The sequence below is a fragment of the Pongo pygmaeus genome, chromosome 12, assembly GCF_028885625.2.
Source record: "Pongo pygmaeus isolate AG05252 chromosome 12, NHGRI_mPonPyg2-v2.0_pri, whole genome shotgun sequence".
Taxonomy (NCBI): domain Eukaryota; kingdom Metazoa; phylum Chordata; class Mammalia; order Primates; family Hominidae; genus Pongo; species Pongo pygmaeus.
Window position 1 is genome coordinate 59,761,476 of NC_072385.2, and position 21,506 is coordinate 59,782,981.

The window sequence follows — 21,506 nt, forward strand, 5'->3', positions numbered from 1 at the left end:
GGTTAAGACACCTGCAGGAGGCAGAGCTAGGATTTGAACCCAACTCTGACTCTAAAATCTGTATTTCGTCCAGTAGGCAGCACTGCCCTCAAGGAAGATCCAGGTTTTTTGGAGCCTGAGGCAAATACATTTAAGAGCCTGTTTTCAAAATATAAATTATAAAACCACAGTAGGTTTTTTTTTTTTGTGAGGTGCTGGTGCAGGGGAAAGAGGAACTTTGAAGCCTAAGCTTTGTTAGCTTCCCAATAAAATGTGTCTCTTCCCTGTTCCTGCCCTACAGGGAATACCCAAACTGCCTGTCTGTTGTTTACTCACTCAACACACACTTACCGAGCACCTACTACCTGCCAGGCTTGTTCTGGGCACTTAACATACATGAGTGAACCGAAGAGCCAAAGATCCCTGCTTGCAGAGCCTACTAAACACAAATCAACAACAGATGCATATCCTTAGCATTTAGAGCAGGTTAGAAGGTGATAAGAAAACTTTAGAGCCAGCTATGGGGATAGCGAATGGCCAGGTAGGCTAGGGGTGAAGTGCATTGTGAAATAGGGTGTTCTGGGTAGGACTGGCTGAGAGGAAGGCCTGGGATCAGGGTGTGATAGAAACCTAGTCACCCTTGAGGCTGCCGGGAAGGTACCCTGCTGATTGGTTATGAGGCACTTATGGCCTTGATCAGCAGATTGGCCTAAAGTACCTAGGGCTGAGTGGTCCGGGGCAACAGATCGGCCCAAGGCGAAGCAGCTGGTTATCAGGCACTTATGGCCTTGATCAGCAGATTGGCCTAATGTACCTGGGGCTGGGTTGTGCAGGGCAAAAGATCAGTCCAAGGCAAAGCAGCCTTGTCTGGTGTTCCCCTGACAGCAGGAACACACCTGTGTGTGCCACCAGCCTTGGCCTAACTTCCAGTGGCAGCAAGAGCTGTGGAGCCCTAGGTCGGCTGCCTGAGGCCAGTTATGCGCAAGCAGGGTCCCCCGCCCCTGCTCTCCTGGTGGACAGTGACAGGATATGAGAAGTTGGCGATGATGCTGTTCCCTAGGGAGAAGAGCTGAGGGGTGGCAAGAAGGGCCTAACCGAGCAATGGGGTCTGGGTGGGGGACACATATCTGGAGCCCAGGTGCAGCCAGCCAGGGGCGGGGGAGCACAGGCTCAGGGCAGCTCCTGTGCAGGGACCTCACTGATGGCTCCAGGTGTGGGTGGTCACTCAGAGGGACGCCTCGGCAGAACTCAGGCCCTTCTTCTTGGTGGAGGCCCAGTTGGGGGAGGGGTGTACCAGCGGGACAGAGAAGGGTCTTTCCAGGGGGACCAGGGGGCACATGTGGAGCCTGGGCAGACGGGGTGGCCAGGGTGGGACCCATACCCCTGCTCCACAGGAACCCCCAGCTCCCAAGGGCACCCCACCCCTCCCACCCCCATCCACAGTGAACCTGCCACTGCCCCTAGGCCTCCAGTGGGCCAAGAGCCTGCATGTGGAGGGGGAGTCAGAAATGCAACTTCGAAGAGTCGGCCCCAGTTGCTTGGGCAGGTTGGCGGCCCCAGCCCAGAGCCATGGCTTCCTGGGCACCCCCACCCCATCCCTGTCCCTGTCCAGTTCCCAGGAGAGGGCTCCATCTCCTTCCTCCTAGTTCACATTCACCTTGACCAACACCTGGCACCCTGGTGGGACCCCCCTCAACCCCCAATCTCCCTTGGGGGTGCCCTGGACTAGCAGGGCCAGGCCTCCTGGGGCCCCCTGAGGTGGAGAGGGGCACAGGGTAGGACTAGGTATGGGTAACCGCCACACACAGTCACCCAGGAGTGTCAGCAATGAAAGAAAATGAATTCCTCTTTCCAGACAGTATGGGGTCTTCCAGGTAGTGTTTCTGCTACTGCTGAACTGAGTGAATTGAGTGCATGAGCCTTGGGGAAGGCCTGGGCATGGGTTCTAAACTCCTTTCCAGCTGCCTGACCCCCAGAGCCCATCCTCTGGTCGTGGAGAAATGGAATTACAAATAAAATCTTCTCCCATCCCAGCAAGCCTCTCTGCAGAGGAAGAAGAGAAAGAAAAACACTTTTATCCTTGAAAAAGGATTAACCCAGAGTGAGATGCGCATCACAGGCAATGATCCGCTAAGGCGCTGCAAAGACAGAAAGAAATCTCACCGCTAATCTAGCCAGTGGGTCCAAACCATTGCACATGTTCTCAAGAGAAGCCATGCCTTGTCCTCAGGTCAGGGGACTGCACAGCACTTCTGGTCACACCGAGTTCATCAGAGATTCAACCTCAATTCACTCGACAACCTGCGTCTGCTATTTGACTTCGTACAAAGGAAAAACAACCCTTATTTTTATGATAGGAGGTAGATTTATCACACAGGGCAAAAGTTAGGTTCCCGCCCTCCCATGGAGACTGGCAGATAGGGACTGGCTGCTCTGATGATAACGTTTCAAAGACTGGGCTCCCAGGTACTTCAGGAACATAGTCCTGGGTTGCAAAGCTGGCAAGAGGCTTATTTAGCTGTCAAAAAGCTATGCATGCCCCTCAAAGGGGCAGAGGAAGGATTTAAAATGACAAGTTTTCCAAAGAAAATGCTCTAAGAAAAGGGACAGTGGATACCTCTTCCTTTAACAAGAATTATGCCTCTTCATTGTTTTTCTTTTTTTTTTTTTTTTTCCCTAACATTGTTTCCGAGAGCATTGCCCCATGACTCCTGAGATGTGCCACCAGTTCTGCTGAGCCTAACATGGGGTCTTTGGAGTGAAAATTTCTGTTTTTCCTTATTGCTTAAAAAATTAAAATCTCAGCTTGTTAATATTTTGTATAAATCTGCATATTCCCTTCAAGAAAACCTTATCTTCGAGGAAGTGAGGTGAGATGTGGTTAAGGAAGCTCCCCAGGCTGGGCTGCCTTGGTTTGCCCCCACCCCTCATATAGGCTTCCCTGGTCACCCCTCACTGTCGCACAGTAAGACCTGAATATGAAAGCTTTCACATGCAGTCCAGATCCATGCACCTCTGGGTTTGCACTTCAGGCATTGTCTGCAGCAAGTGCTCAGTCCAGGCCAGCTTCCAGAAGCTCCAAGACTCATCCCTTTATTCAGGAATTGAAAATGAACTGGAACTGAAGACTTTTAAATGCACTTCAGGCATTGTCTGCAGCAAGTGCTCAGTCCAGGCCAGCTTCCAGAAGCTCCAAGACTCATCCCTTTATTCAGGAATTGAAAATGAACTGGAACTGAGGACTTTTAAACTGGAAGACATTTCAGAAATGATCAAATTTAATAGTTCCCAACCTTCTGGGATCGCAGACATCTTTGAAGATCTGATGTAGAAAGTGAGCCCACAAATTTGCACACCATTGTGAGTTTAAGGAGCCGCTGTGGCGCCCGTGAAGCAGCCCTTCACGTTTTAGTTGAGGAGGCTGCAGCTGAGTCCTGCCTTCCGAGGCAGAGGTCTGAGTTTTTAGTGGGAACAATAGCACCCACATCACAGCAGGCAACAGAAGCTCACTGGCTACACCAAGTCCCATTTAGAAAACTCTGGGCCTGGCGTGCTGGCTAATGCCTGTAATGCCAGCACTTTAGGAGGCTGAGGCAGGCGGATCACGAGGTCAGGAGTTCGAGACCAGCCTAACCAACACGGTGAAACCCCGTATCTACTAAAAATACAAAAATTAGCCGGGCATGTTGGCGCGTGCCTGTAGTCCCAGCTACTTGGGAGGCTGAGGCAGGAGAATCGTTGGACCAGCATGAATGTTAAAATAGGCATCATTAGATTATTCAGAATGGACTCTGTGACAATCAGGTACAGATTATGAACAAGACCCGAGGCCATGCAAGGCAAGAATTAACACACACCCTAGAAACCACAGCGTCTCCTTCAGTGGGTTTAAATTGACCCAGGATACTGTGGCTGACGTTCCTACCTGACTCTGGGACAGCATCACGTGGCAGAGGCAGATCCTCTCTCTGAACTGAAGCGTTCCTGTGTACCAACTTCACGTCTTCAGACAAAGCTGAACTCTCAACCAATTGCCAATCGGAAAATCTTTGAATCCACCTATGACTTGTAACGCCCCCGACTTCAAGATATCCCACCTTGTTAGGCCGAGTCAATGTACACCTTCCATGGATTAATTTATGATGTTACTCCAATTCCTGTCCCCTCAAATGTGGAAAACGACGGCCCCAGCACATGTTTTCAGGACCTCTTGAGATCCCCAGACCGTGGTCACTCATATTGGCTCAGAAGATACCTCTTTCAGATCATCTAACAGTTTGGTTTTTCTGTTAACAGGCCCCACCGCAGGCTTGGCACACCCTTTGCTCAGCTTGGGAATTCCCAAACCAGCTACTGGCCCCCAGCCCTCCACTCCCAACCAGCACACTCTTCATCTCACCAGCAACCCCACCTGTGCTCACCTGGGTGGGCCTCTGCCGGCTGCCAATCTGCACCAGTTTCCTACTCCTCCTGACTGCAGGGCGCCCCCTCTCTGGGCAGTGCTCACTGTCACTCAGCCCCTCAGCCCCTGAGCTCCCTGGGGTTCTCCATCTCTATGGGGTGCTGGCATCCTTAGGCCAGGATTCCTTTAATATAACCTGGATTCTGCTATGAAATGTACAGTCCCCAGAAAGTGTGACTGAGTCCCGATGTAAACCTTCTGTGTCACGTGGAATGTGGGGCATAGCCCCCAGCTTTCTGCTGTGGGTGAGCAAGGAAGCAGACAGCTTCAACTGGGCTGGCAAACACCTGACATCCTATGCAATGTCAGTCTTGGCAGGAAGCTGACGCCATGCACAGAATGGCAGAAAAACCAACAGGTGAAACCTACTTTCAGGTCACCCTGTCTGTCTTCCTGGAGTTGGCAGTTTCATGGGCCATTAGATCACCTCTCTTACTTATGACAATTTTAGGTGGCTTTTCAACAAGTGCAACATAAAAGTCCTAACTGTCAAGTTCAACCCTCGTAACAAAGTTATTCTGGCTGTGATGTCTCCACCATCGTCCGTTCCCAGAGCCCCATCAGGTGTGTCCTCCTGGGCAGCAGCCTCACTTACAACATCTGGTGCCTTCATGCCAAGTTCAGGCCCGGCACACCTCAGGCCCTCAGCCACTGTTTGTTGAATGAATAAATGAATCTTTCAGGTCTGAGAAGGAAAGCCCAGGCTTTTATCAGGAAAGCTACAAAAATGCAGAAGTCACAGTAAATCCTGGGAGCAAGAGATGCCTGAATGTCAAGTGGGGTTGCTGTGTTTTGAGGAAGCCACAGCTACGGTGAGCATGGAGGGAGAGACAGCACACAGGGACAGAACACAAACCTCTCCCCCTCCACGTGACCAGCAGGTTTCTGACTCTGAATATTGGCCAGACTCACACTAGAAGTACTCAGTGGTGCTTTGGAGCAGCTGCTCACCTCTTGTGATTCCTAGGCCAACTCCTGCTTGACACTAAAATGTTCTGAGAACACTAAAGATGAGCCATGGACTTACTGCCCAGACTTGACGCTCCTTAGACTGTTCCTTGGAGGTGGTGTTGGGTGCCAAAGATCCGGAATCTCAGCAGCCTCCACCAGCTGGCCCTGGAGCTGCTGGCTCCCAGCTTCTGGTTTCTGCTGAGGAAGGCTACAGGGCAGCACCTTTAGGGAAAGCTTTGACTTTTCCAAATCTGGGCTCTCTCCAGTGTTTTCTGAATGCCCCTACTGGAAGCCTGGCTGTTGTCTCTGAGCCCTTCCTCATCCTCATCCCTGTGTGAATCATTCCAACTCCTGCCGTTTCTGCCCCAAATGCACCTCCATATGGCTCATGTCTCACCTTCTTGACTTCCTCCCTCTGGTGAAGCCACTGCTGTCTCATGGGCCTCTGCTAGCCCAGGCGGCTTCTTTGTGAACACAGAGCTAGGCACAGCCTCAAGCCATGCAGCCCTTTGGATGCAGAGTTTAGCAGGCAAGCAATGCCTTTGAGCAAATAAGAAAAGGTTGTGTTTTCCTTTGGCCAGTCTCAGCTTCATGCCATGGCTCATGGCTTGGCAATGGGAGGCCCGATTTTAGCTCCTACCAGCCCCTCTGGGCCAGCTGCTCTTGTACAGTGAGCACCTGCATCCCTGCACTGGGGGCCCTGCTCTTGCCTGGATGCAGCACAAGCCTTAAGGGGTAGCTGCTTCCATTCCTACCTCCTCAGATCCATTGTCTACCTGCAGCCAGAGTGAAGCACACACACGCATGCGTGCACGCACACACACACACCCCTCCTCCCCTCCGTGCATATCAATGTCCTCCCATTGCTCTTGGAATAGAGTCCAGACTACCTAACCTAGATGAGAGGCCCAGCGTGGCTGATCATCAATAGGTTAGCCAATCTGTTCGGGAAGTTTCCCTTCAATAGCATGTAAGTTGGTGTGGAAAAGGGCTTTTTCTGTTAGGTTTTGCTTTTGCCTATCTTGTATATGTTGCATCCTTGTAATCGGGCCCCTTGAGATTTCAGCACCCCACCATGTTTCAGTGACTGAAATAATGAACATTCTGATCAGACCCTTGCTGCCTTGCACATGTTAACCACTTGCTTTTCTCCAATATTCCTTGTTCCCACAACATAATGGTAAACTGCTCATGTACTGTTTCTTTGCCCAGCAGCAAGACATATCTTTAGGGTCAGGAAAAGTTTGCAGAAGGAATGAATGCCTTGAAGGACACTGTGACCAGCTGCTGACACCCAGAAGCCTGGTTGCTCAACCTGTTATCTGAGACTGAGGAAACAGACTTTTCCTCTCAAACTCCCTGACCTCCCCCTTCCTCACTCTCTAGCTACATAAAAACATTCTGCTGCTGCTTCTTTGTTGAACTGAATTTGAGAGATCTTGCTCTCCTGCCTTCTTGCTTTGGCCCAATCGAATAAAACTTTCTCTATCTCCAAGCACCCATGTGTCAGTGTTTGGCATCAGCTCCACGTCGGGTACAAGAGCATGAATTTGGGCCTCCCCAACATCTGCAGTGCAAAATATTTAACAATGGGTGTGGCACAGCCTCTGACCAACAGCCAGAACACACACCAGCCACACACAGCCATGCCTGTCAGCCAAATGTCAACCTTGCTCATGGCTGAAATGACCCCCAGACACAGGAAGTGCATGGCACACAACTGTTGACTGAATCAATGAATGGGTGTAGGTGGGGGTTGGTGAGGTGAGTGCAAGGAGCTGCCAACAATCGATGTTTCGTGGACCAGGGAAACCTCAGCGAGGAGAAGCCTAGTTGGGAAGGGCCTTGTTGCCAAGCGTGGTGACTCGGCTTCTGGCCAATGGTGACTGAGTGCAGGGTGAATGGCACATTTCTCAGGCTCATGGTATATGTGTACAGGGACCAGGGTGGATCTCAGAGAGTACCAAGTGTGCCAGGTGGCAGAGAGATGCTCAGGGCCTGAACAGGCAAGAGAGGTGGCAGGCCTTCCAGAAGGGCAAGGAACCCAGGCGGTTCCAGACCCTGAGTCTCCCCTCCAGGCCACTCCCTTTGACTACAAAGAGGAATGTACACTGGGCTCCCTGCTGTGTTACAGCCCAGCACTTTGACCCTAGGGTTGATGATTACCAAACATTCAGGAACCAACCAATGAGGCAGGCAGCCTGCTTTCCAGGGGTGGGCAAGCCCTGGACACTATCTCCTGAATGCCACTGAGTGGCTGAGAGCTGAAGCTCCCTGGACACTCAAGGCTCTTGTGGTGACAGGTGAGGGGACTGGGTGGAAGGACTGCTCGAGCATGCACCTTCCTTGGGATCTGGAGGCTGGGCTGTTTTTTATGCTTGGCACTTATGCCACCTCAGCAACCTAAAAACTTACAATAAAGCTGGAGGGAGCCTTTCCTGAAACTTGTGCTTGGACACAGGATTTCTGCGATGTATGGTCCCTGGAGAAGCACCAAATGGTTGGTCATGTGGCCTGCCTGAGGTAGGTGCTCTCTCAATGCACCAAGAAGCTGAGACAGCCAGAAAAAGGAAACAGAGGAAGAGCGGTGGGTAGTTCATCAATCAGGGCTTTATAGAAGGTATTTTATTCAATCTTCAAAACAACTCTAGATGGCAGATTTTCCTCTCCCCTGTTCTATAGATGAAGAAATGGAGGCTCAGAGAGGTTAAGTGACATGCCCAAGGTCACACAGCTAGAAAGGGATGGAGCCAGATTCCAATGCAGGTCTTTCTGACCCTACCTTCTCCCAGTGGCAGAGGCCTACTTTGTCATGGGCAAAAGCGGAAAGACACACCCTTGAGCAGGTCTCCCTGTTCCTGCAAGGCTGGGAGCCATGCAGGCACTCACGTGATTTTCTCACTTTTCTCCAGGCCTGGCGTAAAGGCGTGCAGGGAGGCCTAGCTCTGTCTCCTGGACTCAGAAATTTCAGACACAGAAGTCTGTCCATGGCTCCTTATCACATCCGCAAATACCAGGAGAGCGACCGCAAGTGGGTCGTGGGCTTGCTCTCCCGGGGGATGGCCGAGCACGCCCCAGCCACCTTCCGGCGATTACTGAAGCTGCCTCGAACCCTCATACTCTTACTTGGGGGGGCCCTTGCCCTACACCTGGTCTCTGGCTCCTGGCTTCTGGCCCTCCTTTTCAGCCTCAGCCTCCTCCCTGCCCTGTGGTTCCTTGCCAAAAAACCCTGGATGGAGTATGTAGACATGGCATTGCGCACAGACATGTCTGACATCACCAAATCCTACCTGAGTGAGCGTGGCTCCTGCTTCTGGGTGGCTGAGTCTGAAGAGAAGGTGGTGGGCACGGTAGGAGCTCTGCCCGTTGATGATCCCACCTTGAGGGAGAAGCGGTTGCAGCTGTTTCATCTCTCTGTGGACAGTGAGCATCGTGGTCAGGGGATAGCAAAAGCTCTGGTCAGGACTGTCCTCCAGTTTGCCCGGGACCAGGGCTACAGTGCAGTTGTCCTGGACACCAGCAACATCCAGCTCTCTGCCATGGCCCTCTACCAGAGCATGGGCTTCAAGAAGACGGGCCAGTCCTTCTTCTGCGTGTGGGCCAGGCTAGTGGATCTTCATACAGTTCATTTCATCTATCGCCTCCCTTCTGCTCAGGCAGGGGGTCTATGATCTCTTTCCTTCTGTATTGGTCAGAATAGAATCCATTCGGCTGTAGCAGCAAGCAATCCCCAACCTCTCACTGCAATGACCTTTCAATGCAATAAAAGCTTATTGTCCATTCACATCTGAGTCCCAGTTGATGGCCTGTGGGGTAGCTTCCGGGTTTCTGCTTCATTCAGTCTTTTTGAGTCCCATCTGTTTCATTTTTCTGTGCCAGGATAATGTTGCATAAGAACAACTATAAAATGAAATCAATATTTATTTAGCTCATGAATCTGAAGTCAGCAATTTTGGCTGAGCTTGGCTGGGCAGTTCCTCTGGTCTCAGAGTGCATTGTGCAAATGCAGTGGGATTGGCTGAAAGACTAGCTCAATGGTGCTTTTTGTTTTCCCGCAGGCTAGCTCAGGCATGGTTTCAAGGAAATTGCAGAGGAGCAAAAACAAAAGCAGAAACAAACAAACAAAGCAAACAAATTCCTGCATGTGTCGCATCTTCCCCAAATTCAAGGAGAGAGGAACCTGCCTCTGTAATGAGAAGGGCTGCAAAGTCACATAGCAAAAGGGTGGAATGCGGCCTCGGGAGAAGAATTGGGGCCAGAGACACAATCAATCCACTCTAACCCCAGGGTCTCTGCAGAGGAAAGAAGTGGCCTCGGAGGGGAGTGTAGGATTTACCATGGGCTAGACCTGGAAGTAGTATAACTCTTCCAGGGGATCATAACAGAATACCTGAGACTGGGTAATTTATAAGTAAAAGAGGTTTATTTGGTTCATGGTTTTGCAGGCTGTACAAAAAGCACAGTGCAGGCATCTGCTTCTGGTGAGGGCCTCAGGAATCTTTCACTCATGGTGGAAGCTGAAGGGGGAGCAGGTGTGTCACATGGCGAGACAGCACACAAGAGAGATGCTAAGTCCTTTCAAACAACCAGCTTACATGTGAACTCATAGAGCCAGAACTCATTCATTACCATGGACAGAGCACCAACTCATTCATGAGGAATCCCCCCCTATGACTAAAACACCTCCCACTAGGCCCCACCTCTAACATTGGTGGTGATATTTCAACATATGATTTGGAGAGAACAAACATCTAAGCTATATCAGTCTGCCCCTTACCCCTAAATTTCATGTCATCTCACATTGCAAAATGCAACCATCCCTTCCTAATAGTTCCCCAATGTCTCAGCTTGTTCCAGCATCAACTCAAAAGTCCAGAATCCATAGTTTCATCTGAGCCTCAAGGCAAATGTCTTCCACCTATGAGGCTGTTATATCAAAAACAAGTTACATACTTCCAAGATACAATTGTGTTACAGGTATTGGGTAGGCATTCCCATTCCAAAAGGGAGAAATTGGCCAAAAGAAAGAGGCAACAGGCCCCACACAAGTCTGAAACCCAGCAGGGCAAACATTAAATCTGAAACTTCCAAAATCATCTTCCTTAACTCCATACTGGTGAGAGGAGTGGGCTTTCAAGGCCTTGAGCAGCCTTGTCTCTATGGCTTTGCTGGGTGCAGCCCACATGGCTACTCTCACAGGTTGGGATTGAGCCTGTGAGTCTTCCACGCTGAGGCTGCAAGCTGCTGGTGACTCTACCTTTCTGGTGTCTGGAGGGTGTTGGCCCCATTCCCACAGCTCCACTAGGCAATGTCCTAGTGGGGACCTTGTATGGGGTTCCAACCCTATGTTTTCCCATGGCTCTGCCCTAGTAGAGGCTCTCTGTGGGGTCTCTGCTCTGTGGCAGGCTTCTGCCTGGGCACCCAGGCTTTTCGATACATCCTCAGAAATCTAGGTGGAAGCTCCCAAGCCTCCTTCACTCTTGCATTCTGCAAGCCTGCAGACCTAAAACCATATGGAAGCCTGGGCATGGTGGCTTACACATGTAATTCCAGCACTTTGGGAGGCTGAGGCAGGTGGATCACCTGAGGTCAGGAGTTGGAGACCAGCCTGACCAACACTGTGAAACCCCATCTCTACTAAAAATACAACATTAGCTGGGCATGATGGCACATGGCTGCAATCCCAGATACTTGGGATACTGAGGCAGGAGAACCGCTTGAACCTTCGAGGCAGAGGTTGCAGTGAGCCAAGATCATGCTGTTGCATTCCAGCCTGGGTGACAGGACAAGACTCTGTCTCAAAAAAAGAAAAAAAACACCATATGGAAGCTGCTAAGGCTTAGGGCTTGTACCCTCCAAAGCAGTGGTCTGAGCTGCACCTGGGGCCCTTTGAGCCAAGGCTGGAGCTGGAGAAGCTGGGATGTGGGAAGTAGCATCCTGAGGTGACATAGGGCAATGGTGCCCTGGGCCTGGTCTCTGAAACCATTCAGTTCTCCTAGGCCTGTGGGCCTGTGATAGAAGGGGCCTTCTGAAATGCCTCTGAGGCCTTTTCCCACTGTCTTGAATATTAGCACCTGGCTCCCTTTTAGACATGCTAATGTCTCCAACAAGTAGTTGCTCAGCAGGCTGCTTGGATTCCTCCTTGTCTACCACATGGCCAGGCTGCAAGTTTTCTAAATATTTACACCCTCTTTCCATTTTAATTATAAGTTCTGTTAAAAGAAATCCATTAGACAAATTAAATTTCACAGAGTTTAATTGAGCAAGAAAAATAAATAATTTGCAAATCGGGCAGCCCTCAGAATCACAGCACATACAGACAGACACCAGGGATGCTGTGCTGTCAAAGCAAATTTGTGGACAGAAAAAGGAAAGTGACATACAGAAAACGGAAGTGAGGTACAGAAACAGCCAGACTGGTTACAGCTTGGTGTTTGCCTTATCTGAGCATGATTCCAACAGTCAGCTGCCTGTGAGTGGTTGAAGTATGGCCAATGGGATTGGCTGAGACTCAGCTATTGCTAAAGAAGCATCCTCCTAAGTTAGGTTTTCAGTCTGCCTGCCTACTAGTTACATTACGGTTCACCCTTGCAAGTATCGGAATATGAAGGCTTCCTCAGGCCGGATTTGAGTTTCATTTATCAACTCCCCTCTTTTTGTCAGACTCTCAATTTAGAGAGATTGATCAAAAGTTTAGGCATTGATGCCACTCTCCCACTATTGTAAATTGGCTCAGTATGGAATTCACAAATTTTTTTAGTCTCAGTATGGAGTTCACAAGTCTTTATTGGTGTCACTATGAAGTTCACAAGTCACAGCTTCACACTAGGTGAATGATTCTTTATGTTCTTGCTGACCTAGTCAAAGTGAGACCGTTCAATTCTCAATGTATGGCTGCATACAAAACATTTAAGACTTGAGAGGATGCAGCACACTAGGGAACTATTATTATGACTATCAAGAGAATAATATCAAAATACCAAGGTGCCCTCCTTAACAAGAGTTCTTATGAAATAAATGAAACCAACTTAAACAAGTCAAAATTCAGGCAACATAGGGAGTTCAACAATATTAAAGTTTAATTGGTCATAGTTCTTGTTTGAAATATGATAGCAATTAAGGACCATATTTCACCGTAAAGTGGCCTGATTTAAAGACGTAGCCATTTTCGTTGTTACTCTGGTAACACAAGCCATACTAACCTGGACACATACTAGAAGACATATAAAGACTAGAAACCTTTGGGAAACCCAAGCTTGCCATCCACCATTTAGGATGTCTACAAACCAGCTGTTAGTTGCTGCTGTAAACACACCATGTTTTCCTCTTGAGAGACTTCTTTATTGTATTCGGTGTCAGTGTCTAAGGAAACAGCAGTATCAGCTACCTTTACATTAAGCTTTCTGTGGTAACAAAATCAGGAGAGAGAAAATTGCAGCATTCCATTTTGTCCAACACCAAACATAGGCCCAAGCTTGAGTGAAAAGGAGATATGAAGCTGCATGATGTTCCATTAACTGTAACATATACCTCGTTTTTAAATTTTATTTATTTATTTATTTATTTATTTATTTATTTTGTGAGAAAGGGTCTCGCTCTGTTACCCAGGCTAGAGTGTAGTGGGGTGATCTCAGCTCACTGCAACCTCTGTCTTCTGGGTTCAAGCTATTCTCCTGCCTCAGTCTCCCAAGTAGCTGGGACTACAGGCACATGCCACCATGCCTGGCTAATTTTTTGTACTTAGGAGAGACGGGGTTTCACCATGGTGGGCAGGCTGGTCTCGAACTCTTGACCTCAGGCGATCCACCTGCCTTGGCCTCCCAAAATGCTGAAATTACAGGCATGAGCCACTGCACCAGGCCACATCTACCTTTTGGAGAGTAGCTTCTACCTGTCTGAAACACTGGGATGTCTGATTGGCCATAAAATCCAAGACCCCAAATGTGGATTAGCTTTAGATACCATACAACTAGTATCCTGCTACCACCAAGAGTAAGTCCCCAGGAACCCCACGGGAATCTTTCCTCAGTGGAAACTAGCTTATCTTTGTCTATTTCAAAGCTAGTGCTAATTTCAGTTATTGACTCTTTTGGCCTCCAATCATAAGAGCTGTTAGGAGAATTTTTAGGAGAAACTATTTGGAAGGCAGGAGTGAGCCAGACCAAACAGCAAGATCTGAGCCAACGAGGAGGCAGAATGAAATACGCAGATTATCCACAGACACAGTATAGGCCCTTGGGAGTTGAAAAACAGGGCCACCTAGTTGCATTTGAGCAGGGGTCAGTTACATTTGTTCATTAATGAATCTGCATAGCTCCTGAACAAAATCCACTGGGAAATTGACCTTTATTGTGCTCGCCTTGTAGTATGTTGCAAGGGTGTATAACACATTTAGTAAAAAGAGACCCTGTTGAATTTAATCTGATGATATTATACAAGCAATTACTTGTACTCACATAGGTAATTCCCATATCTTGAGTGCATGATGCCTGAAAGCACAATATATCTTTTGCAGGCATCACTTGGACTGGTTTTCTATATTTTGGTAATGATCAGGTTATTAATTGAAACAGTTAAGGCCAGGCATGGTGGCTCATGCCTGTAATCCCAGAACTTTGGGAAACAGAGGCTGGTGGATCACTTGAGGCAAGGAGGTTCGAGATCAGCCTGGCCAACATAGCAAAATCTTGTCTCTACTAAAAATTCAAAAATCAGCTGGATGCGGTGGTGCATGCCTATAGTCCCAGCTACTTGGGTGGCTGAGGCAGGAGAATCGCTTGAACCTGGGAGGTGGAGGCTGCAGTGCACCAAGATAAGGCCACTGCACTCCAACCTAGGCAACAGAGTGAGACTGTCTGAAAAAAAAAAAAAAAAAAGGAAAAGTTAAAGTGTTGCTTTTACTGAGTGCAGGAAAGCAAGTAGCAGTGGTGTTCAGAATATCAAGGATAGCTTTCCATCCTTCCCTTGGAATTTTGGGGTGACTCTCATTGGCAACATGGAGAGGCATTGGCATTAGTGGAATTGTTTCCTTATTTTTTGGCAATAACAACAAACCCAATAAGCCACAAACTCTGGTTCTGTGCTAGAGCATATGCTCAAGCTAAAGCCATCCACTGGTTATCGTCCCATGGATTTTTCTGTAGCGAAAAAGAAAGAATTAGGGCAACAGGAAATGAGGAGAAAAGAAAAAATGTAAGGCTTTCATGATGATACAGAAGTCTTGATCTGTGATCTTGGGAAAGCTGTCCACAACTAGAATGCCATCTGCTCTGGAGAGATATTTCCTTAGACAGCTTTACCTTAAAGTCTCCAGCAGGTGTACAGTTCCTGGAGTCTGAAGAGATCCTTTTGAGTTGTGAGGTGTGGACCCAAGTTTCAAGGCCCTGAAGCATCACTGAAGTGTAGGTGTTGAGAAGATCTCAGCAGGGTCCCTTCCAAAGAGTTGTCAGGAGCAGCCTTTCTCTGTTGTCATTTCCAGAAGACACAATCTCCAGGTTCTAGACTGTGGAAGGTTTGATTATCCTCAGTTGCTGGATCTTGAAAAGCTTCCTTTATCTGGTGAAAGTACACTTGGGTATAATGGCCTTTCAGTACTTACTCATATCAGAATTTAGGAGAGAGAAAGATGCATGAGGTTTTACTACTGGGGCATAGGCCTTCTAGTGACTATTTCATAAGGGGTCCACTTCTGTCTTTTAGTGAGAGTGGATCTGATTGCCATTAAATCCAATGATAGTACCTTTGGCCAAGGCAACCCAACTGATTCAGTTAACTTTGCCAGTTTCAGTTTTAATATGCCATTTGTTCTTTCAACATTTTCAGAAGACTGAGGGCGATAGGGACAATGGTAGTGCCATTGTGTCCATAACACCTTGTTTAGCTGCTTTATAACTTGCCTAATAAAATGAATTCCCCTATTGCTGCGGATTTTTCCAGGGATGCTCCACAAAGGAAACACATTTTCTAATAATTTCTTAGCTACTGTCACAGCATCAGCTTTCCTACACAGGAAGGCCTCTACCCAACCAGAAAACATGGAAATTATTACAAGAATATACTGAGACCCCCATTGAAGGTGGCAACTGAATGAAGTCTATCTATAATTGTTCAAATGGTCCATTAGGTGGTGAAAATACAATACACCACCTGAATCTTTTGTTTTTCCAGGACTATGGGTTTGACAAGCCAACATTGGTTATAAAATATTCTAGCAGGCTGGGTGCAGTGGATCACGCCTGTAAGCCTAGCACTTTGGGAGGCTGAGGCAGGTGGATTACGAGATCGGGATATCCAGACCATCCTAGCTAACATGGTGAAACCCCATCTCTACTAAAAATTAAAAAAAGTAGTCGGGCTTGGTGGCAGGCGCCTGTAGTCCCAGCTACTCAGGAGGCTGAGGCAGGAGAATCACTTGAACCAGGGAGGCGGAGTGTGCAGTGAGCCGAGATCACTCCACTGCACTCCAACCTGGGTGACAGAGTGAGACTCTATCTCAAAAAAATATATATATATATATTTTTTTTTTTCTAGCAATTTTGGAACGGTCATTCCACAAGTATTTTTTCACAATTTGGATGTATTTTTCTGTTCCATGATGAGTTGTGGAGTACAGAGCTTTTGAAAATAGAAGCTTCAAAGACTCAGGAAAGACCAGGCAGCCATCTAGGCCCTCCGTGAATCTGCACTTAACATTGAATTTATATCCTTTTAGATACCAGTTTTGTTTTTCCAAATGAGGTGCATTGCATTGTTTATTAAATACGTCATTGTAAGGTAGTTGGCTTGGATTAATCTTATGAAGTTCATTCAGGTTGCATATCTTAACAGTTTCAGTACTAGCTGATTTAGCATAAATATCTGCTAAGCATTCCCTTGATATTCAGGTTCAGTTCTGCAGGTATGAGCTTCGATCAATAACAGCAATCTAGGAGTTTATGTGATTGGAGTCCATTTTTGATGGTGATCCCACTAGAAGTGAGAAACACTTAGAGTTTCCCCATCATGCCAAAATCATGTACTACTCCTAAAGCGTATCTACTATCTGTCTAAATACTTACTGATTTGTCTTTAGCTATATGACAAGCTTGGGTGAGGGCAAAAATCTTCGAGGGTTAAGCTGACTTATAGAGCTTAGACTAATAGAGCTGACTAATAGAGGAAGGGGTCCCTTCTCTATTAACTCATTTTGGTGGTAACAGCATATCCTAGCTGATATTTTTCTTCTGAGCTTTTGGCATAGGACCCATCAACAAAAGTATTAACTCAGGATTGTCCAAAGGACTAACTTATAAATCAACATGAGGGGCCACTATTTCTGATGCTACACTTATGCAATTGTGGTCTTCACCATCATCAGGCAGCAGTAATAGAGTGGCATGGTTAAGTAAATTGCAGTGTTTTAGAGAGAGATTAGAAGGAGACAGAGTATTTCATGTTAGTCTACTTACTAAAAAATGCTAGGTTTAAGTGGAATTTAGCATGTGGGACTTCCAAATTAAATTCATTTCCTAAAAGCAGATCAGCTGAAGCTTCTTTCATCCTGGTTGCTGCTGCTACTGCTTTTAAATAGTTAGGATATACCTTAGCTACTGGGTCTAATTGCAGGCTATAATATGCAATGGGCCTATGTTTCTCCTCATGTTCCTGGGTAAGAGCTCCTAAATGCCTGATTATTACTTTCATGAGCCAATTAGGTAAACAGTTTACTGCAATTTGGAAGTCCTAAAGCTGGAGGCTGTTATAAGGTCAATTTTATTTAGCTAAAAGCCTGCTCCTGACTATCATCCCAAGATAAAGGCTCTTTTACCATTTTTTAGTGAGCTCATGCAATGGTGAAGCTACTAAGGAAAAATTCAGAACCCAGGAATTTTATATCCTGCAAGTCTAAAAATATATCCTGCAAGTCCAAGAAAACTATTTAATTATCTTCTGGTTGCAGGCCAAGGAAAATTTTGAATAGTTTTTAACTTTTTAGGTGAGAGGGAAATCCCTTCAAGTCATGTCCCAAATAATGGACTTTTTCCCCTTGAAAACTGAAGTTTTTCTATTGAAGCTTTGTGACCTTGATGTGTGAGTTGCTGTAAAAGGTAAACTGAGTCCATTTCAGAGCACTCTTTAGTGGGAAAGCATACAATAAGTCATCTATGTATTGAATGAGAGTAGCATTTTAAGGAAATTATAATGTCATTAAGTCCTGATGCAATGCCTGGGAAAAATACAAAGAGGCTTCGGTAAACCCTTGCGGCATCACAGTCTAGGGGTACTGCTGATTTTTCCAAGTGAAGGCAAATAAGCATTGACTCTCTTTACTAATTGGATTGCAAAAAGAGGCTGAGCAGAGATCTAATATTGTGAACCACTTAAGAATCAGCATGTATGTTGGATAATAAAGTATTAGGATTTGGGACTATAGGAAATCTTGCTACTACAATTTTGTTAACTGCCCATAAATCTTGAACAAATCTTCAACTTCATCCATTTGGGTTTTTTTTAACCAGTAGGATTGGAGTGTTACAAGGGCTGGTGCATAGAATTATAAGTCCTGTTTAATTAAATCTTCTATAATTGGCGAGAGCCCTTGAATTGCTTCTAGTTTTAGTAGATATTGGGTAATTTAGGCAAAAGTTTAGAGTGGTCTGTTTGGACTTTTGTAAGTTCCACACTTTAAATTCTTCCTGTAGCAGTTGAGGAAGAGGCCTGTAAACATTCAGGTATTTTTGGAAGATCAGGCATTACAGGCCTGAGTTTCGATCTTATTAATTTCTGCCTATAGAGAGCATAACAATTCTGGTTCAGGAGAGTCAGGAAACTGATTCTTACTCCTTCTAAGGAAAATTTTACATCCTCCCCACTTTTTAAAATTTTTTAATTTAAACAATTTCAATAGTTTTGGGAGTACAGGTGGTTTTTGATTACATGGACAAGTTCTTTACTGGTGATATCTGAGATTTTAGTGCACCCATTTCCCAAGCAGTGTACAATGTATCCAATAGGTAGTCCTCTACATCCTTTCAGCTTTGAAAGTAAATCTCTCCCTAGCAAATTTACTGGAGCACTATCACATAGGAAAAAGTGTGATTTTCTGAAAAGTGCTCCAAAATCAATTGGACCGGTTCAGATATGGGAACCTCTTGAATTTGATTTGAAACCCCAACCACAGAAATAGCCTTTTTAACTCTGAGGGATCTGTTGGCTTATGAAAGTGTGTTTTATGGTAGTGACAGATAAGGTAGCTCCGGTATCTACCAAGACTATACATGAGTCCCCATTTATCGTAACCTCTGTTTCTCCATATTCTTTTAAGGGTATTATGAGGAGCAATATACTGGCAAATCCCTCAGAGCCGCTTCAACGCTGATTATCTTCAGGAGAGCTAAGGTTTCTTGTGCTCCCTCTAGTGGTGAAACAGGCTGGCCTAAAGGGAGGCTAATTGGTGGACTGGTATAAAAGGGCACAATCCCTTTTCCACTGTCCTGGTTGTTTGCAATAAGGCAGACAACTTAGGGTGAAGAATTTCTTGCTCTAACACCTCTTCGTTGTGATTTAAAATGAGAATGAGAAGATCCCTTTGGTCTTGGCCCCTGTAACTGTTGTAACTGAAGAGTCATAAGCTTGTTAGCCTTTCGGGTTTTTTCTTGCTCTACAGTCCTCTCAAAATGTCCAGCTAGAGCCACCAATTCAGTCATGGCTGTAATTTCCCTTCCCAGTTCAGGTTTTCTAGTTAAATTTCTAAGTTCAGGATGAAGTCCCTTTATAAATAGAGTAGTTAATACCATTTCAGTCCCTGCAGGAAATACTCCTTGCTGGTACTCTGAGCCCAGAATGTTTCACAGTATTTCTAAGCAAGTTCTGTAATCTGACACTGGTTCATTCTTTTTTTGGTTTACAAGATTGTATGACGTACCAATCAACTTTTGAGGAAAAATTTTAGCACTTGAATTTAAAAGATTTTCAGCAATTTTTTTTTCCTTTTTTTTCTGAGATGGGGTCTTGCTCTGCTACCCAGGCTGGAGTGCAGTGGCACAGTCATGGCTCACAGTAGCCTCAAGCTCCCAGGCTCAGATCCTCCCACTTCAGCCTCATAAGTAGCTGGGTCTACAGGCATGTGCCATCATGCCCAGCTAACTTTCTGTATTTTTTGTATAGGGTTTTGCCATGTTGCCCAGGCTGGGATTTTCAGCAACATTTCTAGCTCCTGTTGGGCCTTCTCATGAGGAGGTTTTGAGGCGGGGGTGGGCGGGGGCGGGGTCTTTAATATGTTCCTTATGTTTGTTCCATTCTGCTGCTGCCATCTATTTTCGAGCTTCACCAGGCCTCCATATCATATGAATAAACTGTTATATGAGGCTTTGTCAGGGAGTCCTGGATCATAATCTCCTATGAGGATTCTGAACTCCTCAGTCAATTTTTGAGGATTCTCTCTTAGATCAGGGAAGTCTTCTACAATAGCTTTAAGCTCAGTTTTAGACCATGGAGTGAAAGTGGTTACAGCAGGCAGGCCTGGATAATCAGAAGGTCTTCCTTTGTGAGGTGTACATCTAATTCCTCTTTTTTCATCATCTTCAGAGTGAAAGGTCAATTTAGTAAAAAGGTTAGTAGACTCAGAGTACGTAGGCAGAGATGGATAAAGAGAAGAATCAGTTGGGGTTAGTTCAGTCAGAGTACAGTTCTCTTTCATCATGTCCTTAGCCTGTTACTTAAGCTGTTCATTTGCTTTTGCAAAGAATCTTTTAAGGAGGCAAGTTCTCATTCATTTTGTCTTTTAGAGGCTTCCATGTACCAATGAAAGACTATATCCCACTGTTTTTGTGGGGTTGTGAGCCCCCTTTTTCTAATATGCCTTGCAAATAAACAATTTTATATAAATTAAAACTTCCCCATTGTGGTCATCTTTTCTCTAGTAAGGTTAATCTATTTTTCTAAAAATGCACACATTCTGGGCCCATAATTTTAATATATCAAATTTCCATATATCAAATTTGATGGAGTCCCAGAAGGTAGATTCCCAGAATCTTTGGATTGAGACAAAGCCATTATAAAAAAAAAAAAAAAAGTGCCTAGTAGAGGTCTGAGGCTCTAACAGAACACAATCCAGTTAATTATTGATTCAAATTTGATCCTGAACCCAGTCCACTTAAATATTGCTCGAATAAACTTGGAGAGCTTCAATTAGAATACAAATTAGTGGAGCTCTGAATCCAAGAGAAAACCCATCTACAACCTCCAGTTACAATGAAGAGAGCAGTAAGCACAACTGGCCTGGTCACCTGGTGTTCCTGGAGGTCACCAGAGTTTTACTTCAAATTGCACTTCCAACGCCAGATCTGTTAAAAGAAAAACCTTAGACAAACTAAATTTAACAGAATTTAATTTTGAAGAAAAAAAGACAATTCACAAATCAGGCAGTCCCTACAATCACAGCAGATTCAGAGCAACACCAGAGATGCTATGTGGTCGAAAAAACCTTATGAATACAAAAAGGAAAGTGACATGCAGAAAATCGAAGTGAGGTACAGAAATAGCCAAATTGGTTATAGCATGGTGTTTGCCTTATTTGAACATGCTTTGAACAGTAGGTTGCCTGTGAGTCACTGAAGCATGGCTGCTGGGATTGGCTGAGGCTCAGCTATTGCTATAGAAGCATCCTTCTAAGTTAGGTTTTCAGTCAGCCTACCTACAAAGTTAGGTTATGGTTCATCCATAAGGACTCAAGTATGGGAGTGAGGAGGCTTTCTCAGGCCAGATTTTAGTTTGATTTAATAGTTCTGGCCGTGTGCGGTGGCTCAGGCCTGTAATCCCAGCACTTTGGGAGGCTGAGGCTGGCAGATCACAAGGTCAGCAGATCGAGACCATCCTGGCTAATATGGTGAAACCCCGTCTCTACCAAAAATACAAAAAGAAATTAGCTGAGCATGGTGATGGGTGCCTGTAGTCCCAGCTACTCAGGAGGCTGAGGCAGGAGAATGGCGTGAACCTGGGAGGTGGAGCTAGCAGTGAGCCGAGATTTCGCCACTGCACTCCAGCATGGGTGACGGAGCGAGACTCCGTCTCAAAAAAAAAAAAAAAGTTCCAACTTTAAGTCAGTCCCTTGCTCCAATATGTGATCATAGGCTAT

At 46.1% G+C, this 21,506-nt stretch overlaps 1 protein-coding gene across 4 annotated transcripts in view; it reads left to right on the forward strand.

Moving 5' to 3' along the window:
• The window catches only part of LOC129025986 (putative N-acetyltransferase 8B), a 34,352-nt gene extending 25,009 nt beyond the window's left edge, over positions 1-9,343 (forward strand). The window contains exons 1-2 of one of the 4 annotated variants that reach the window (XM_054473521.1): positions 7,792-7,915; positions 8,305-9,343. In XM_054473521.1, the coding sequence (XP_054329496.1) occupies positions 7,868-7,915; positions 8,305-9,063 (807 nt within the window). In that variant the 5' untranslated portion in view covers positions 7,792-7,867 and the 3' untranslated portion in view covers positions 9,064-9,343. The other 3 variants (XM_054473522.1, XM_054473523.2, XM_063649344.1) reach the window with 3 other exon arrangements.
• Positions 9,344-21,506: the final 12,163 nt, after the last annotated feature.